The 20,825-nt window shown below is 27.6% G+C and overlaps 1 protein-coding gene across 2 annotated transcripts in view; it reads right to left on the bottom strand.

Annotated features, from left to right (window-relative positions):
• LOC124492557 (potassium voltage-gated channel protein eag) overlaps positions 1-19,601 on the bottom strand; it is a 44,611-nt gene extending 25,010 nt beyond the window's left edge. The window contains exons 1-2 of one of the 2 annotated variants that reach the window (XM_047055476.2): positions 18,367-19,601; positions 3,779-4,330 (exon numbers count right to left, since the gene is read on the bottom strand). In XM_047055476.2, the coding sequence (XP_046911432.1) occupies positions 3,779-3,857 (79 nt within the window). In that variant the 5' untranslated portion in view covers positions 3,858-4,330; positions 18,367-19,601. The remainder of the gene's footprint in view (positions 1-3,778; positions 4,331-18,366) is intronic. The other variant, XM_047055475.2, reaches the window with a different exon arrangement.
• Positions 19,602-20,825: the final 1,224 nt, after the last annotated feature.

Genomic DNA, 20,825 nt, shown 5'->3' with positions numbered 1-20,825 from the left:
ACATGAGAATTGGATTTCAATGTTTATAACGGGCCTAAACAAAAGAAATGGACTTTCACTTGTTTATTATCATCAGTTATCATTGTGAAACATAATAGAATGGACAATCGGGAAAAAAATTGAAAAAATCAAAAAGTCAAAAACAAATAAAAAAAAATCTCAGCCAAACTCAAACTTTTTTTCCAGTAGTTTGTCTCTGTCCATCATTGATTCTGTTTCAAATAATGGAAAAATTCAAAACAAAAAAAAACAAAAGAAAAAAGCAGACATTTTACAACAAAAAAAAAAATCTAAATCGTGTATCAAAGCAAATTGAAGAAACAGAACAGCAATAATAGAACAATGGTTTGTGATAGAATAAAAAAAAATTGAAATGAAAGAATGAATGAATTGAAAAAATTCCACTAAAAAACTATACTGGAATCATTGTTTTTTCACTGTTTTGTTAACGATTCAATTTTGTTTCATATTTCATCATTGATTGTCATTATTATCATCATCATCATCTATGTCTTCACTGATTAAGATAAAGTTTTTAAATTGAAGCAAAAATCTGTAAAAAAAACTGCCATTATATCAATGATTGATTGGTTTTATTGTGTGTGTTTGTGTTCCATGACTGATTTTGAATCCAACCATTAAAATGATAAAAATTATTTCGATTCATTCAATGTTTCATTTTGGTTTCACAAACAAGCCCCACACATTTCTACACACGAATATAAATTGAAATAAATTCAATTTAAAATTCAATCATCATCAGAGAATAAGTGTGAAGCAAAAAAAAAATTTCCTATAGTTCATTTAGCCACAAAATTGAAACCAATGATGACGATGATGGAAATGTAAATTGTTGAAAATTGAATCAAATTTGAATCCCATAATGGATGAAATTCACATACAGCCTTTGGCAAATGAGTAGTGATTGTCAATTTTTTTTTTGAATTTCATCTTCATCATCATTATAGTAATCATCATAAATTAAATATATAGCACAAGCAATTTTTCCGAAAAAAACCTAAGATTCACTTTTAAAGTGGGAAAAAAACGTTATGAAAAATTAATAAATGCCATAATAATTTCAATTTTCTTTTCGTAATTTTTCCAATTTTTTTTTGTTTCATTCACATTATGAAATATGAATTCTAGTGAATAATGGAACAGAAACAGTGCTAAATATATTCTTTTTTTTTGGTTTTATACCTGAGAAAGTCAGATATGAGTAATAATTAGAATAATTATGTAATAATAATATAGAATAATTCTTAGGGTTCCATAAAAAATTTTCAATGAATATGAAGTGGGAAATATTTCTTCAATTTCTCTAACATATACATGTGTGTGTGTGTGATTGTTGATGAAAGAAAAAAAATCGATATTTCATTGCCATCAAATGATATATCATCAAATATTAATCAATTGTATCGGTGCAATTCAATAGAAATGGATAGTCTTTGCAGATTTTCAAGGCCTCTCATTCTTTTTTTTTAATTATTTCTTTCAAAACGATGGTTTCAACAACAATAACAACAACAACAACAAAATTCCAAATTATTTCACGATGAACACACACGCAAACAGATGGCTTTCTTTATGTGTTTGTAATCGGATAAACTGATCATCATTTCTGTTTGCCATAAATTCGAAATGGCTATAAAAAGGATAATAATGATATAAGACGGCGATATTACGAAAGAATCTTATTTTTTTCAAATACCAAAGCAAACAAATCTGCGAAAATCTTCTCTCATTATCATGATTATTATCTTTCGTTCGTTCATTCGTTTGGTTCGTTGATTTGTCTTATGTATTTTTCCTAGTTAGGACTTACCGAATGATGAATGATAGAGTTCCAATGAAAGAAAAAAAGATTTTTACGAAAACCTTTTACAATTCTATACGAATACCAATGTTATGGAATCCAAAACCGAATGGAATCATTGCTTTTTTTCTCTAACATAATGATTATAACTCAATTCTAAGGATCTTTTCCCTTCTTTTCGGATCCAAACATTGTAGAAACCTTTTTTTTCCATTTGTTTGCATTTGCATTCTCTTATGACTATACTGTTATTGTTATTGCTGATAATATACAATGTGATCCAAGAACAAATTTGGTATTTTTTTTTCTCTCTCTCTCTCTCTCACGAATGAAAAAATAATAAAATGTAACGAAAGAATAACAACATATCTGTTGAAAATCAAAAATTATCAAAATATTCAACCTCAACGAACACAGACATACGAACAAATATCGGACATGGTCAAATCATCATCGTTCAACTATAAATTAATAATAGATATATGATGATGAACAAAACAATAGACCATACTTTTATCGTGGAATAACAAAAAAAAAAAATCTGAAAATGAATTGGTTTTTTTCTTGTTGTTGGCCAAACCAAATTCCCCATTATTATTATTATCATATGGAATTGGCTTAGTAACAATCAAAATAAAAAATGATTAATAGGATCATCATCATCAATATCAACAGAAAAAAACAAAACAAAAAAACAATGGTGTTATTTTCATTTATTTAGAAATTAAATTCAGCTCTAATCAATGACAACAACAACAACAACAACAACTATCCAACTACCTACTGACACACATATGTAGGAGAAAAAAAACAAGGAAATAGTGTTATAAGACATGTCATAGGAAAAAATTGGCCAGTATAAATAGTGTGATTGTTTGATGATGATGATGAAAACGAGAAAACTAATAATAATAACAATAATGATAATAGTCAAGTTGAAATTCGGTTCGAATCTCAATGATGAAGAAGAAGAAGAATAAAAATAATACACCTTCAAACCTTTAATATTGCGTGTGTGTGTGTGTGTATGTATAGGTATTAGGTACAATGAAAATGATTTTTCTTCTGATATATCAAATTTGACCTGGATATTTATTTCATTTTTTTTCCTAACAAATCAACTTTAACTATAAATGTATAAATGTGTTGTAAGGTGTTGTATATTATTGTTCTGGTGTTTGTTTATTTGTTTGAATGATTGTTATTATTCATAAGGAAATGGACACCTTATTTTTTTTTTGATAAAGAATTTTTACACTATTGAATATGTAGTGATCGACGTATACTGATTTCAAGTAACAATTTATGTTCAAGTTCTTCAGACAAAATGTTCATTAATTGGTATAACAATGACAATTTCCATCAATTCATTCATTCATTCATTCGTTCCAAAGTGGAGAAAAAGAATGAGAACATTTCAGTCAATAAATTCATTCATCATTCTATACTATGGTCTTTAATCTAATATAATTTTTTGTACTCAACTAGACTACTCATCATTATCATCGACTGATCAAATAAATCAAGTAAAGTTACGAAATAAAAATCGAGAATAATAACCATAGGGCAGAATTTTTTTTTCTTTTCAAAAAACAAAGTCAAACAGAATAAATTCTTTTATATATGGATAGAGCTATCGTTAAAGTCATTTGTCTGTCTATGTGTGTGTGTGTGTGTCGTTATTATTGCTACAGGCAAACAATAAACAGTCTAGAATTTAGTCTCTCCCATTCAATTTGTCATCAAGACAATATATGTAATTTATCTTTCAAAGTAATAAGAGATTACTTGATAAAGTGAAAAAATTATACAATAAACACACACGGAAACATATATATTGAATGATCAAATTGATTAAATTCAAACGAGAAAAAACAATCAACAAGATCGATTGACATGATAGACAAATTATTAGATAGAATAAAACAAAAACGGTAAACAAAAAAAAAAACTTACGCAACGAGTTATATCGACGAATAATATTTTCCAAGAATGTATTTTGAGGCGCAACGAGACCTCTACGACCGCCAGGCATTTTGTCATTACGTCGGCTTCAATTAAATGGGGCTGTGTCCGGGATGACCGGGTTCAGCGTATAGTTTTGCCGTTCATGTAATGTTGAATTTTTTTTTGTTGTTGAAAAATTTTAACGTTAAATTATTCCGGTCATATGATTGAATGAAATTGATTAGTTGATCAATAATCGACTATTAATATGATGAATGATTGCTAATGAAATAGTCGAATGATAACAAAATGATGGCAACATATTTTGAAGTTGAAATTGGCAATATTGGCTGACGAAGGAACAACAAATCATATGAAATATATAGGCACACAACTAGAATGATGATTGAACGATTGAAATTCTAGGCTTTTATTTGTTTGTTTGTTGTTCGTTTCGGCATTAATAAATGGAAATTTCTTCAAGTAAAATCATAAGATTTGATCTGATTGAAAATTTGGGCAATTGATTATGGTGATGATGATGATGATTATGATTGAAATCTAAAAATGAAAAGAAATGAAATGGAAAAATATTAAAATTTGTGTTTTGAGAATTTTTCTTTTTTTTTCTTTCTTCATAATTGGCTACATTTATGTTTTCTGATGAGAGAATCAAATATAGAATGATAGAAAAATAAAAGTTTTTTTTTCTTGAGAATTTTTGATCAAAAAAAAAATCAAATCTCTCTCTCTCACACACACACGCACGCACAACTGCAAATATGTAATTTGGCAATGTTGTTTGTTGATTGAATGGTGTATTGGAATTTCGTCAATTGGTTTCACAATAGTGTGTAGGAAAAAAAGTCCAATCTGAACTTTGAAAGAAAAACTCTCATTGATTGAAACTGATTGGAACGTTAAATTTAGAATTTCACATACAAGAATTTTCTCTTTCTCTCACTAATGTGTGTGTGTGTGTGGGTTTGATTCCAGACAAGTTTCCATATTACTAATTATAAAAATGATGACGAAATTTTCTTGTTTCATTCAGTATAATACATTCGAATGGATGGATTCTTTAGAAGATAGTTTTTTCATATATGCAAAAAAAAATCGGATGCAAAAACAAAAAACTCTTTTAAATGTATCTCAAACGATTGTTAAGATAAAAAAAAGAGCTACTTTTAACACTTAATGGCTTGTCATAAATAACAATACAATGATCCATAAAAAAAAATCATAATGAAAGAAAAGAATTTTTCTAACAACTCAAAAACGATCAATGAAAGAATAAAAATAAAAAAAAACAATGACAGCATGATAAATGGGTTGAACAAAAAAAAATTATAATTGAAGAGTAAAATATATGAAATACGAAACGAAATAAAATTCTAGAATTAAACTATCGGATGGGAAATCATCAAGTTATTATGTATGAGTATCAAATAAGACAATAGACTAAAAATCTAACATCTCTAAATGTAAGCTAAAATGAATGAATTCAAATGCACAAGGGTGATGATGATGGTAAATATGTTAATTGTAAACCCGGATATCCAATTGTTATCATTCTTTGATTGGTTTTTCTTTGATTTGAAACAAAAAAACTGGTACCTAAAGAATTTTTCTTTTTTTTCACCAACATCATCAAAATCACGTTCATATTGCTTTTTTTTATGCACACAATTTATTCTCATTAACGTTACTATCAATGGTTGATTCGAATGTTGATTTAGTTTTGCTATGAAGAAAAAAAAAACCTAAAAACTTGTTCCATCACTCATTATTTTATCACATTATTCGATCATGATCATGATGATCATATCGTAACATACTTTCATATTGAATTAAATGAATCCAACGTGTCGACTTACAAAAATTGTTCTATCTATCTATTTTCGTTAATTAGATCATTCACACTTGAAATGACATGTATAGCGACAAATTATATTTCTTTGGAACTTTTTTTTTCACACATACAATCTCAAAACAAACACAAACATGGACATCAATGGATGTGATTGTAGATTTTGAAACAACAACAACAACAACAACAACAACAACGACAAAAACACAACCAAGCATACAAAGTGTTTCAACCAAACAAAAACAGAATTTACAATTATGTTTCAACAAAAAAAAAAGAAAATATCCTCATTTTATTTTACAAAGTAAATGAATGTTACATGTATCAAGAAAAAGAAAAAAAAAGAATCGCAATTCGATTGAAATGTTTACCATTTCCATTTCAGTTACTATAATTTATAACACTGAATAGAATCGTGATGTAGTGTATAGTATGTATAGGTGATTTTATATAATCGACAAAAGAATGTCTAAATAGAGAATAAGAGAAGTGAAATTATTATCATGACTTTTCATGATGATGACTTTTTTTGTTGACTTTTTTTTTATTCCAAAAACATTCACAAACACACACACAAAAATAGAGTCAGAATATCTGGATTAACTATCATTCTTTCTTTTTCTTTCTATCATCACCACCCCAAAAACTTCCCAGTAGTTCTACCTTAACAACAAAATGTTTCCAATTTGGATCACTCATCACACACACACACACACTGTGATTCTTGACTAGAATATCAGTGTAAAAAAATAAAACAGAATTATATTATACCAGGAACATATATATATATAACAAGACCAAGGTGACAAAAATAAATCAATCGTGTATCCAATGTTAATGTAATCAATGGGAAAAAATCGATTTGCTATTACAATTTTACCCATTATACTACTTCTCATCATCATTATTTTGTTTGAAACACATCTACTACAAAATGGAACCCGTAAAGTTATTTGAGGAAAATTCCAAAAAATAAAAAATCGAAAATATAGTATACTCTACTAATGTTAGGTAGTACCACATCAACATTATGTATACGGAAAAAAGAGGCAGAGAAAAAAGTCAATATTTGTGGCGCCAATTGCATTATATAACTGTAGATGATAACAAAAATAATTTCAACTTGGTTGTTTATTAATATAAAAAAGTAATTTTAGTTATTATATAAACAGTTGTGTATGTATAACCAATCGTTACCTTAACATCATCAATGTGATGTGTGTGTGTGTATCATATGAACATAGTGATTACATAACAAGTTTATCAATATCAACAACATCATACATTTCATTTGGATTTTTGGTGAACGATGCGGCCAGAAAAAACCCGAATATTTGTTCCATGTGTTTTTATGGCAAAAGCAACTATGGCTTATTATTCGATGCTCGTGGTGCAGTACCACAATTCATGGCGGATGTGGTGAAAAAGTTAGGCATCTATTCAAAGGAATTCGTTTCTGATAACGCAACGATTATTATCAAAAAATCATTAAAGATATGCCACGATCATATTTATGGCCAACAGTGTTATTTGATTAAACTTTTCTCTCTCTCTTTGGTTTCTACTTGGTTGATCGTGTCGATCAGTTAATGTATAAGGTCCGGGAAAAAAATTCATTCTCATTAACATTCACATTTTATAAATTGTTATATTGTTTTGAAAGACCATCAGTCGATAAGGATTGTGTGTGTGCTTGTGTGATTCAAAGCCAGAGTAAGAGTCTGGAACATAAATAAAATTTTCAATGATGGTGCAGAAGATATGAAAAAAAACTTCAATAATGATGTCGGATGTAATTTCTAGTTGTTGAACAACTTGAAAATTCAACGAAATGAAAGTGTTTATTTTTTTCAAAAAAAAGTTGCAATTTTTTTTACCATTCAACATATTGTCAACGGAATATTCAATATATAATTAATTATGATGACCTTGTCGTACATTATTCGTTGTTATAAAATAAAAACTTAATTAATGAATCGATAGAATATTCTATCATTATAATATAATATTATCAACCAATAATGTTTTGTCTTTCAACCGGATCCGGAATCGGAATCCACAAAAAGTGACAATAGTATAGAGAGAAAAAAAATCGAATCAAAATCAATTTGTTCATTTCTTTCTTTTTTTTCTGATTAAAATTAATAGCAAACAAACAAACAAACAAAAAAATATTGTATTTGTTCATTTTGATTATCTTTCCTTGTTCAATTTCGATTATTTTTATCATCATCATCACCAATAAATGAAACAGGCAAAGTTCAACTACTAAAGCAAAAAAAAAAACCAATAAATAAATTCTACATTCATTTTATTATGATTGTTATCATTATTTGTTGTCGATACGAATAAGATTTCAGCGAAAAAAAAGTAATAATTCTTTCATTATCAATGATGACAACCACCATGATAACATAACCAAACATCATCATGAAAAGGAAAGAATCAATGATGATGATGATGATGATTATTATCATCATTGTTGTTATCATCATTATCATTATAAACCATTATTATATGAACGTCACATACACACACGCACATACGGACACTGTTAGTTAGCTAATGGTGATTTTCATCATCATCATCATCATCATCATCATCTGCAATTGATTGAAAAAAACACACCCGAATCGATAAAAAAAATTGACAATGCGATCACATACACAAGAATATATAAATACTATTCATCCTGAAATAAACAAAGAGAAAAAATAAATTCAACCAAAAATACTACATTTACACAGGTAAAATAAATAAGAAACACAGAGAGACAGAATCCTCGAGAGAGAATTTCAAACAAAAAAAACAGAACATTTTTAGTCATAAAGCTAAAGAAGAGAAAAAAAAATTACTCAATAATTTCAATGATGGAAAAAAACCTTTCCATTTTCAAATAATAGATTATTTATCTCGACCCATAAACGGTCGTTATCATCACAGACAATGATGACACATAATAATATAATGTCGAATTCGAGAATCAGAAAAAAACCAGCAACAACAACAACATACGTATAATATTTAAAAGCATCAGAAAATTCTTAACCGAGAAAAAAATGATAAAAGAATTGTTCATTTCAATTCCATTTGGAATTGGAATTTCATTTTCATCACCGTATTTTCAGTCATCATCAGCATTCATTCGTTTGGCAATGATGTTGTTGTTATGGAATATTTTCAATTTCTTCATTCCGTTCAAAGTAGATACTATTTCCATTGTTGTATGTATTTTATAATCAAATTTCTGTATTCAATTCATTGTTGTTACTGTTTTTCGATGTTCTAGAACAGGAGTCGGCAAGCTTTTAGTATAGCTTTTGGTGCCAAAAGCACGCCATAACATTAGATTGGCACTCGTTAAAAAAATTGGCACGCGTGTCGAGGGTTGACGACCAAGGTTCTAGAATCTAAATAATCAAAATGAAGCATGTTTTATTCTGTAATTTCGAATCTCATATTCAAAAAAAAATTTGTTTATATTTTGTTATTTGTTCAGTCCTTGCAATTTAAAGAGATCAATCAATAAAATTCAGGACAATCGATTAGAATTGGATTGAATTCCTTTGGGTTGACACAATCACATCAAGTGTTTTCTGTTTTTTCGGCATCATTTTATTAATCATTAGTCCCTATGAGATCTCTATAAGTTTAGATGTCTATATGGGATTATGTTTTGATTGTCTGAAAAATTAATCAATTATTTAAATTAACCAAAATCAAATAATGAATGTTGAACCGGAAAACGATCGATCGTAAACATATTGGATCACATCAATAACAATAGAAAAACTTGTACAACAACAAAAAAAATTCATATAATAATATGATACACACACATACACCAAATATAGCTGTCTTTTGGTATTTTACAAAAGAATTATTCGGGCACATCAACATCAACATCATCATCATCATCATCATCAACAACAACAACAACAACAAAGACGCATTGGTAATTGTTGCTATTGTTATTGTCGTATAATTTGGTTTGGTTGTCCAGACAACAACAACAACAACAACAACATTCAACCATTCAAGCAAAATGATTTTCGATTCAATTTTACTCCACACAAACAAAAACAAGCAACTCTAGTAGTTTCGATTAGGATTCTGTTATTTATATCTATCTATCAATCTATCAATTTTATCTATCCACAATAACATTTATATCAAAAGTCCATCTGTATATGTCACATTTTGAAAATTGACACATTTTCAACCGAATGATTCGACTAAACATTTATTAGTTTGTCTATCTATCTATCACTACATCTCATCTTTCTCTTTTTGTCTGTATGATTCATTTATTCATTCCATTCTATTCATTTATTTATTGTTTTTTTTTCTTTCGCATCAAAAAGAATTTCGTCTCCTTTCATTCGATTGTATGGTATGTGAACGTAACAACGTAAAATAAACCACGAATAAAAGCAAAACAAAGCAAAGAAAGTAAAATAAAATGGAATCGAATCGACCGAAATTAATTGTCATTTGTAACAGGAAAAAAAACAAATGAAATAGAATCGCTTTTCATTCTTCCATTTTTGTCTTTATACAGTTTTCGTCAAATTTGAATCTGCTTTTCGGGTTATACATACAATAAAAAAAAATTCCATCAGCAGACTTACCATAAACACACACATACACGGTTATTTGAACAATTTTCAACCCACTCTCTTTCTCTCTCTCTCTCTTTCTTCAGTATATAAGTTCAAATGGACCAAATGGACATGACAGTGAATAGAATGAGAAATGGTTATGATGATGATGATCGTTTATATTGACCATATATATTGTTAATTAGAATCACTGTCTAAAACTATTAATGACTTGGAATGACTGTAAAATGTAATGAAATGAAATGAATGAATGAATCCATACTGATTCAATTTCTTACTGAAACAAACACTAATTATAAGTGGAATGTAAGTAAAAAAATTAAAAAACAAAAATTTTCACGGATGTAGAGGATCAGCTATAAACTTTTTGGTTTATATTATTATTATTTCAATCATATAAGCAATAAGATCATCATCATCATCATGATTTAACTTTCCAAGAGACAGAAATTTCCAAGAGTTTTTTCTCTCTCATTAAATTGAAACAGAGCTCTATTTTTTTCAATACTAAAAAGCTATACTACTCATAGTGAATAATGAAAGAAAATAACAAGAACAGACAGAAAAAAAACGATTAACAAAGATGAACAGCAGCATAATCAAGAATAAAAAAAAGAAGAAAAAAAAGACAAGACATGAATGAATGCGCACCTAAATCCTGGAACAGAATAGATAACAACAATAATAGTGAAAAAATATAGACTTGAATCCAAGAAAAAGAAGAAAAGAAATTTTTTTTTGTTGAATTAGCGTCTTATTTTTTTTTTGTTGTTGTTAATAAACTCTATGAGAACACGCAGGCAGACTTACACACACACATATGGACAGACAAACAAATGCAGCTATTCTCAGACAATGGCGACATAGAATTTTTTTTTTTCGTTTCGTTTTCTTTAGTTCCAAGTTCAATGCAATTCCCGAAATAAACAACAACAAAAATATTTCATTACTAACCATGAAAACATTGGTTGGCTAATAATAATTAAGGAAAAGGGTTTTTTCTTTGTGGCAATATAATTATAATGGTATCATCGTCATCATCATCATCATCATCATCATATATTATAAAGCATGATTCATAATAATGTAAATATATAATATAGACTATATACAATAACTCTTTAACTAAATCTATATATGGTTGGGCAATTTTGGATCAACAACATACATACACACAAACACACACACACTTATTACATATTCCCATCTGGCCAAATACACAATACTCATTTTCAACAACAAAAACAAACAAACAAACAAAAAAAATAGTCAAAGAATATTGAATGAGCAATAATAATAACGAAGAACACTAGAAAATAAAACAGAAAAAAAAAATAATAAATAAAATAATGAGATTGGAATAACGAAACGTACCAGAAACATATATATATATATATTCTGGATGGAATTTTTGTAATAATAATCAAAAAGATAACGAAGAAAGAAAAAAAAACAAATTTGAATTCGATGTAATGAAAATGGGATCAACAACAACAACAACAACAACAACAACTGAAAATGAAATGAAATTTAAAAAAAATGGACAATTTTTTTTTCTCACTTGGAAAATGTAAACATACGTTGTACGTGATTGTTATTTTAACAACACAAGTAATGTACATTACATTTAGATTTCATTTTCATTTGACCAAAAAAAAGAAAATAAAAAAAAATAAAAAAAAATGATTTTCTTCTTTCCTTCCTTTCTATCAACTAACTATCATTTGATGGACAATTTTATCATTTGCATTTGTAAAATTATCTTTGGAAGCAATGATGATCATGATCATGATCTCTTTATGCAAAGTAGAATTCTGTTTGTCTATCTTTCTGTGTGTGCGTAGGCAAATGAAAAAAAAACCTAAATTTAGGACAAATGAAATGTGGCCAATATTCATTTTTCCAGGATAAAAAAAACATGTTTCATCATCAAAAAAAAAAAAAAAAAAAAATCTTGATGGATATCATCATCAGTGATATATAACTGATGATGATTATCGTAAATGAAAGAATCGACCCGACGTCAGACATTGCTGATGGATTGGTTTGATTTTCGACATTTCAGTGTGTGATTGGTGAGTGGGGAAAAAAAACTCATCAATTAAACATAAACAACGAAATAGAATATATTGCTGTTTAAAATGTTGATGTTGAAAAAAAATCAAATCTTGATGTTCTTGTTTTGGCTTAATGTCAAAAAAATGGAAACAAAAAAAACGATATGACATGATGGCAAAAAAAAAGAAAGATTAATTCTTTAGGTATATTCCAATGTGTGTGTGTGTGAGTGTGTGTGTGTGTAATAACAAAAATTGCAAATAATAAATTCGACCTTCTAATGTGTGACACATGGACGCACGTCAAAATGGATAGTTATAAAATGGATCGACAATCTAGAAATGTGTTTGTTCATCCCATACCAAACACATACACACACACACACACACATGACCATAATAATGATGATGTAGATGTATGGTGCATATTTTAATTAGACTTAATAGACTCATTTTGAATCAAACCAAAAAGAAAAACATATATACCAAACGATTCATGAAATTCAAATGGAATTGGTTAATTTTTTTTTCTTTCTCTCTCTCTCTCTCTCTCTCTCTCTCTCTCTCTCTCTCTGTTGATTAGGAGAAATAGTGTAACATATTTTTTTTTCTATCTGGACAACAACAATTTTTCATATAACAATAACAATAATGATATCATCATTCTGATAGTGATGGACGAATTTTGATGGAAATAACCACTGCCCTATATATTCGGTGTAACAAATAAATTACTTTGTATTGTAGAATGAAACAAAAAAAAAATGACAACCAGTGACAAGAATAAAACTTATACGAAAATTTTCATGAATTATCTATACGATATTTAAACATGGATACTGATAAAAAAAAATTTCAAAGTCCAAATAAAAATAAAAGAGATTTCATGATTCTATGGCTATATTGCTCACTAAATTTGACAATTAGACATTATGAAGTGAGTGGCTAATAAAAAAAAAAATCCAAATGATTGATTCTTTATGAGCAATGGAATGTCGAAAAAAATAGTGATAACGAAAGAGAAAAAAACAAGGTTGTATATTTTTCCCAATCCAGTGATGATCCATATCTTCTTTTGTTTATATCATACAAATCAAAATATATAAAAAAAAACACTTGAACATGTGACAAGATAGAACAGAAAAAAAATCCGGGGCCAAGAAAAAATCAAATTCTTTTTTTCTAGTTTTCATTAAAAGAAATAAGTTTGAAACAAAAAAAAATGTAGGCAATTTATTATTGATAGATATAAATTTTAATATATATATACAAATATTTATACACTTGATTCATCTAATATATATATTGAGATATGTATCGTGAATTTATTCTGTTGCCAACTTGACTATAGTGGCGGTGCTGCTGATGATAATAGTGTTCAAACGAAAAAATCAAGATTTTCTATTTAATAATTCATTAAGTGAAACAAACTATCAACCACACACACACACACACACACACACACACACACACACTTACAGATATAAAGAATCTATATATGGCCACATATGGAATGAGAGCCAAATGAATGTGATTAGGATAGCCAATAGAATTGTGCTTTCCCCTATCACATTTTTAACCTTCAGTTTTTATTTTGAAAAATGACGAGAAAAAAAATTAAGGAATAACCATGATAAATTTATATAATAAATATTATTTATGTTATATAAAGCTAGAAAGAAAGGATGAGCAAGAATATTCTTATGTCGATTTCACAAATTTACATTGAACTTAGTATATATTTCTATAATTATCATAAAATAAATCTATGATTTCATAACATTTAGGATTTTTTTTCCGCTGTCGTCACGTAAAAACGCACTGATTCCGTTCAAATACGTTGATTTTAATATGGAAAAAAGCAAAAAAAAACAGCTTACATTGTGATTTATCGAAATTTATTTTTGAAAATAAAGTAACAAAAATAATTCAAAATTTTTTTTGCATATATTTTTTCAAATCAAGAAAAAGAAAAAATTGAAAGTGAAAAATAAACAAACAAACATTCAACGTATAGAGGCTTATGTCATCATCATCATCATCATCATCGTCAATTTGAAAGCCAATCATAGGAATGAAATATCATCAAAAAGAAAGAAAGAAGCCAAAGCCTTCGTCATCATCATCCTGCATGTAAAAAATAGATTCTGAATTCTGCAATCGTTGTATTTGAAATTCGCGTATTCATATTGTGGTGTGATGGAAATTTTTTTTTTGTTTCATTGACAAATGAATTTGATTTAATTTTATTTTTTTTCTTTGTTCATTTCAATAGACCATCAATTTGAGTTCAATTTTTTTTACATCCGTTGAAATGAAGATTTGAAGATTTTAGGACAAAAACAAACAATTTTTTTTTTCACAGAATATTCAAATGCATTTGAAAACTTGAGCTTAACTTAACTATTATTATAAAATAAATTCAGTTTTCCATCAGTTTCCGTGTTTACAACCAAAAGCCAAAAAAAGCAGGAATATTCCATGAAAATAAATTCAGTTTCAAAAAAAACCTTAATAATCAGTTTCTGTAAAAGTTAAGTAAAAATATTGTTGTAAAGTTAACGATGATTCTTTTTTTTGTGTGTGTGTGCATGTATGTGCAGTATTCAAATCTACAATTTTAAAAGCAACAACAACAACCATAATAATAATAATAACGATCAAAAATATTCGTAATGTTAAAATCATATGAAGAGAAAAAAAAGGCCTAAGGACCTAAGAAATAGACTACAGTTAGTTTATCTATATTCCGGACAACATTTTTTTTTTCATTCACTATCTTACTATCTTCAAAGCTCTTGAACCAAAGAAGTCAACTAAACTATAGATGATCGCGAAAAAAAAACCATCAAATTCTATGCATGAAGAAAGGCGTACACCATCCGAATCAACTATGGAATTATATTTTTTTTTTGGTTGAATTTCTAAATAAAAGTATATATATTGAGTAGAATTCAACTTTGTATTATTATACCTTACTATATTGATAACAAAGTAGATAAGCAGTTATATGATCCAAAGAATAAAAAAAAAATGGTAGCAGTGTTTTTTTTCCATTTTTTTCACTGGCAATGGCAATTTAAGTATAACCTAAACATAAATAATTTCTTTTTTCGATTTTATTTTCTTCTACTTTTTAGTCATTGAAAAACTATAGCTAACTAAACTACTGGATATGATGATGATGATAATGGTGATCATCAAGTCAACTCTAATTTCATTGTATTGTATTTGTATTTTTGTTTTCTATTTTTGTTTGTCAAAATGAATACAATCATCATGTGAATATCAGGAAAAAAAACTGAAACCCTCAGACTATTTCAATGGTATTATTATTATTATCATCATCATCATATATTCAAAAGAATTGATTCACACTTGAATTGTTTTTTTTAAATACTAATTGAGTTTTCGATTGACTAATATTTAATTTATCTGATAAATCTATCTTATAATTTGGTTGTATTGTATATCATTATATATGTGTGTGATAGGAAATTATAGTTTTTCTTTAAAAAAAATGATGAAAAGCAAGACAATAGTGAAAGTAAAAAAAATCAATGTTGAATTATCTTTATCAAATGTCCAAATGTAAATCACAGAAAAAAAAACAAATGAAGATTTCAACAATTTTCCAAAATAATTATGGCCATATACAAGAATCTCCGCCCAACCAATCGTATTATTATTACATCATTTTTCTTTCACTACAATAAAATGAAAAGAACTAGAATAGAATTTTTGATGCATCACATCACATCGTCAACATCGTCAACATCGTCAACAATGATGGTGACAAACAAACAAACGAAAAAAAAAAATGAATCACAAGCAAAATCTAACCAAACCAACTGAACCAAGAATAAATATCGTTTTTTTTTCTATATTTGTCTACACATACAATCATTCACACGGTAATACCGATAGAATCATAATCAACAATAATTTTTTTTTTACAATGGAATTTTCGTTTTTCGTTCTTTATTCTTTGAAATTGACAAGGCTTTCGTGTGTTAGGTGATTAAAATTGTCTCGATTTTTATTCATTGAATAAATAAATGAATAAAAAAAAACTGTCGATCAAAATAAGAAATTCGTTTATTCATTTTATTTTATTTTTATTTTCTTCTTTCTGGTTGTGTGGTTTTTGAAGAAAATGAAATTTTTATTCAAAATAAAAAAGAAAAAGAAAAAACCACCTGAATCCTTTATTTTTCACACATTTATCATTGTTGTTTGTTGAAAGAATGATTGCAAAGTGGAACGGTACAAAAAAAAATTTTTTTTTTTTTGGACCGAAAACAAACAAATATTGAATGCTGAAATGTATTCAGGGCAATATAATAGTGTTTGAGTATAGAGTTTATACACTATTGTCGGCAGTCGGCAGTTTTTTTGTTGTTGTTGCTGGAATTACTGTATTTGAATTCATCATTACATTACGTTTAGTTTTATTCCAATTTTTTTTGTTTCACTCCCTCAGTTTGAATGATAGAATGGAAATCTCTGAAAATGGTGTAATTATGTAAAACTATGCAAAATAATGATGATGGTAAAAAAAAAGTTTTTTTTACCAAAACAAATAAGCACCCGGAGGAAAGTGAAAATGACATGTAAAAAAAACAAAACAAAACAACCGACAGGTTATAGATCCCCAAAATCTCATTAATAATTTATCTAAAGTACATCCAAATATAAATAAAAAAATGGTGGGTGTGAGGTGGAACCAACCAAAAAAAAAAAAAAATGAGAATTTCGACAAAATTGAAATTGCAAGGAACGAAGACGAAAAACAGGACAAGCTAGATAAGGAAAGCTGAAAACTTATTCTTAAGAAAATACAAAAAATTAAAATTGAAAACAAAACCGTGTGGTCCATGACTACTAAAATACTCAACAACAGTAGCGACAAAAACAACGACGGCGACAAGAAAATATCCAAATGAACGTGCTGTCGATCTAAATGATGTAATTCAGGATTTGGATCACGTTTTTTATGTTTTCAAACTAGAAAATAAGAATAAAAAAAAAATTTCCTCAGAAATGCGAGAAATGACACCTGCCTATTCTGAAGCACTCTAAATCAATAGGATGATAAAATAGTCAGAAAAATTTTTGATTCTATATCATTCAAAATGAATAAATAAAATGAAATAATCTATCGAATATCAAGAAGAAAAAAGCAATAATAATAATGATGATCATGATCATGATCATGACTACCGTAATGAGAATATACTATGTGAATTTTTTCTGGTTCCGGATAACCAAAATAAAAAAAAAAATTTAAATTTTTTTTTCTCGTTTGGCAGATATTTTGTCTGATTATTGATTGGCATGAAAAAAATTCTCCATAATTTTAATCGATCTTTATACCTTTAGTTTATGAGTGGGAACATAAAGAAAGAGTGTAAAAATAATAGATGTGAAAATGATGTAAAAAATTGACTACAAATTGAAATTTCTACGAAACAAATTTTTCGACTTTTTTTGATCGAAATAATTTCATATTTAATAAAAAATAGCCATATATAATAACAAAATAAATATGTCAAAATTGTTACTGATGTTGTTGTGAAGATTGATTGTGAAAAAAAATTGAATTGACGAAAATCGGATATTTACAAAATATTCAGGAAATTTAATAATAATAATAATAATAATACCGATATATATCAAGTTGTTTGTTGATTGATGATTGAATACAAGAAAAAAAAATGATGTATAATCACATACACACCAGAATAGCAATAAAGAATAACCGGCTGATTAGATGGATGAATGAATTTCAGAGGAGGAAAAAAATACCAAAAAAAAAAAAAAGAATTAATTCCATTCAATTGATATACATGATGATGTTATTGATGATTATGATTGGTCAGAATAAACACACACACACACACACGAACAGAGAAAAGGAAAAAAGATCAACAACTTTTATAATGGAAAAAAACAGAATTGTTTGTGATGATATGATAACAATAATAAGAATAACATCATGCACAACAACAACAACAACAATAATAAAAGCAAACACTAAATACATACATTACTGGACATAGAAAATTATTGACTTGAATAATAAAAAATAGATCATTATTCCCATCATACACATGATTAGCTTTTGTAAAGCCGGAAAAACATCATCAGAATTATGCAATCAACAAAACATAAACAGACAGACACAAAACATACACACAAACATAATACTGTGTATCATATACGATGATTTGAAACGAATCAAAAAAAAAAAAAAAATGAAAAGGTTGTTTAGGAAAAAAAATTCGTTCGTTAAAATCAAACTGGACGACAGATGCAACAATAAAGATGATGATACGGAAATTTAATTTTTTTAATTGCTAATTGTTTCATTCAAAATATTTCCACTTTTTATTACTAAGCTTTGAAAAATAAAACCACAGCAGATGATTTTTCTTTGGTTGGATGATCAGAATGTTGTTGATTCTTGTTGGTGATGATTCGGTTAGTCGCTTGTAGCAATGAATTAATGAATGAATGACATAGACACATGTATGTAGAGAAAGAGCAAATAAGTACAACGAAGATGATGATGTGTGTTGTGCGAAGATAAAAATATGAAAACCAGGAACCAAAAAAAAAAAAATTAGCCAAACAAACAAGATAGAAAGGGAGCGTCTTCGACGTTTTGATTTTTGATGTCGTGGCTGTTTTTTTTTTGTTGTTGTCAATTCAAATAAATCTGATTTGTTGAAAGAATCAAAGAATAAAAAAACAAAATTTTTTTTTGAGCGTAGATTGTTGATCGGTTAATAGGCGAAAATCAAACACGCAATGGTACCACCATAAAATGTGACAATTATGTATGCAAAACAAAAAAAATCAGGCCAACAGAAGAAAAAACAAGAAAAACTTTCATCAGGAAGTTCCCAGCAAAAGGAAAACAAAATGAGGAAAGGATCCACCTTTTTGTTGTTGTTGTTGTTGTTGTTAAAAGTGACTAAGGTAGATTTTAAAAATAAATCCAAATAAATTCTGACATTGTTTCAAACCATCTAGTGTATTGGTCAATTTTTACGAATTTTTTAACGATGAAATGGTCAATCATTTGATTGAATCAATGAGTCAGAGTTTTGTTGAAACAAGTTTGAATGCCGGTCTTTTCTCGTCCATAAACACTGGTTGTTTGGCTGGTTTATCCGTTTTTTTTCTTTCACTGGTTAGATTGGATTGAATGGTTTAGTATAACGTCTTGATGTGTGTATGTGTGTTTAGTATTCGATGCCAGATTTTCAAATATACATAGAATAAATGGTGGATTTTGACAAGACAGTCGCAGTGGTGCTTAAATTGTTATGATTCTAGACTTTTTACAATATCAGAATACCTAGTGGTATTATGTAGTACGTTGATTATATATATAAAACAAAATTCGACAAATTAAACACACGATTGTGTATGCATGTGCGTGTGTGTTTGTGTGGGAGTCGACAATACTTGGCGCCATCATCATTATTATGATAACCGCGTTAAGAATTGTATATATTCAACAGTAAGTATCACTAAGAATCATTTTTTAATACAAAAATACATACATTGAACAAGCGCAAAGAACAGCCAAAAAAAAAAGAATAATTGGCTGGCCAGAGGGTAAGTATCTATCTATCCATCCATCCAACCATCCATTCATACCTACAAATTCTAATTGCATGATGAACAAATTTGATGATTTAAGATTCAGAAAAAATTGGGATAATGTCTTTATGATGATGATGATTACTTATCATCAAGTATCTGAATTCATTTACCTTTTATTTTTTCAGATAAATCATCATTGTCAACATTGAGATAATGATACCTTTAAGGCATAAAAAATGTCCATATTGTTCACAAATTTTTTCTATATATATGATCATAAAAAAAATTGAAATAAGAATAAATCAAAAATTTCAAAAAAAAAAATGTTTCTTGTAATGTTACATATGAATAAGAATCATTTTCGCATTCATATAAGGCACGCGGCTAATTTCAATCATTTCATTTTCATATTTTCAAAAAGAAAAAAAAGAACTTCTAAATAAACGAGTCTTTTTTTTATATAATGATAATACTTGCAAATCATTTTGATTCTTATTAATATTCATTGAATATAAAAAATGATTATGAAAAAGAGTTTCTACTGTTATAAATGGTTTTAGTATAAGAATAAATTCGACAAAAATGACAATAAGTGAATTGAATTTGTATGACAGCAACAAAAAAAATAATAATAATAATAATAATAATAAACTAACCAAATGAAACTACTACTACTACTACAACAACAACTAGTTTCACTATTAAACCAAGAAAAAAAAATAAAAGATATGGTCGACGCGCCTAATTCAACCAAAAAAAAAATTCCAAATTTATTTTGGTTTATTCAGGACAATAGGTATTGGATGACGTCGTCCATTACCAAAAGTAGGTCTTGTTTTGTAATATGACATACATAAGCTCTGGATCATCAATATTGTGTGTCTAACACT

The sequence above is a fragment of the Dermatophagoides farinae genome, chromosome 1 (genome assembly GCF_024713945.1).
Source record: "Dermatophagoides farinae isolate YC_2012a chromosome 1, ASM2471394v1, whole genome shotgun sequence".
In the NCBI taxonomy this organism is placed as follows: domain Eukaryota; kingdom Metazoa; phylum Arthropoda; class Arachnida; order Sarcoptiformes; family Pyroglyphidae; genus Dermatophagoides; species Dermatophagoides farinae.
Note: the sequence above shows the minus strand (reverse complement) of the source record. Positions and strands in the feature narration are given on the sequence as shown.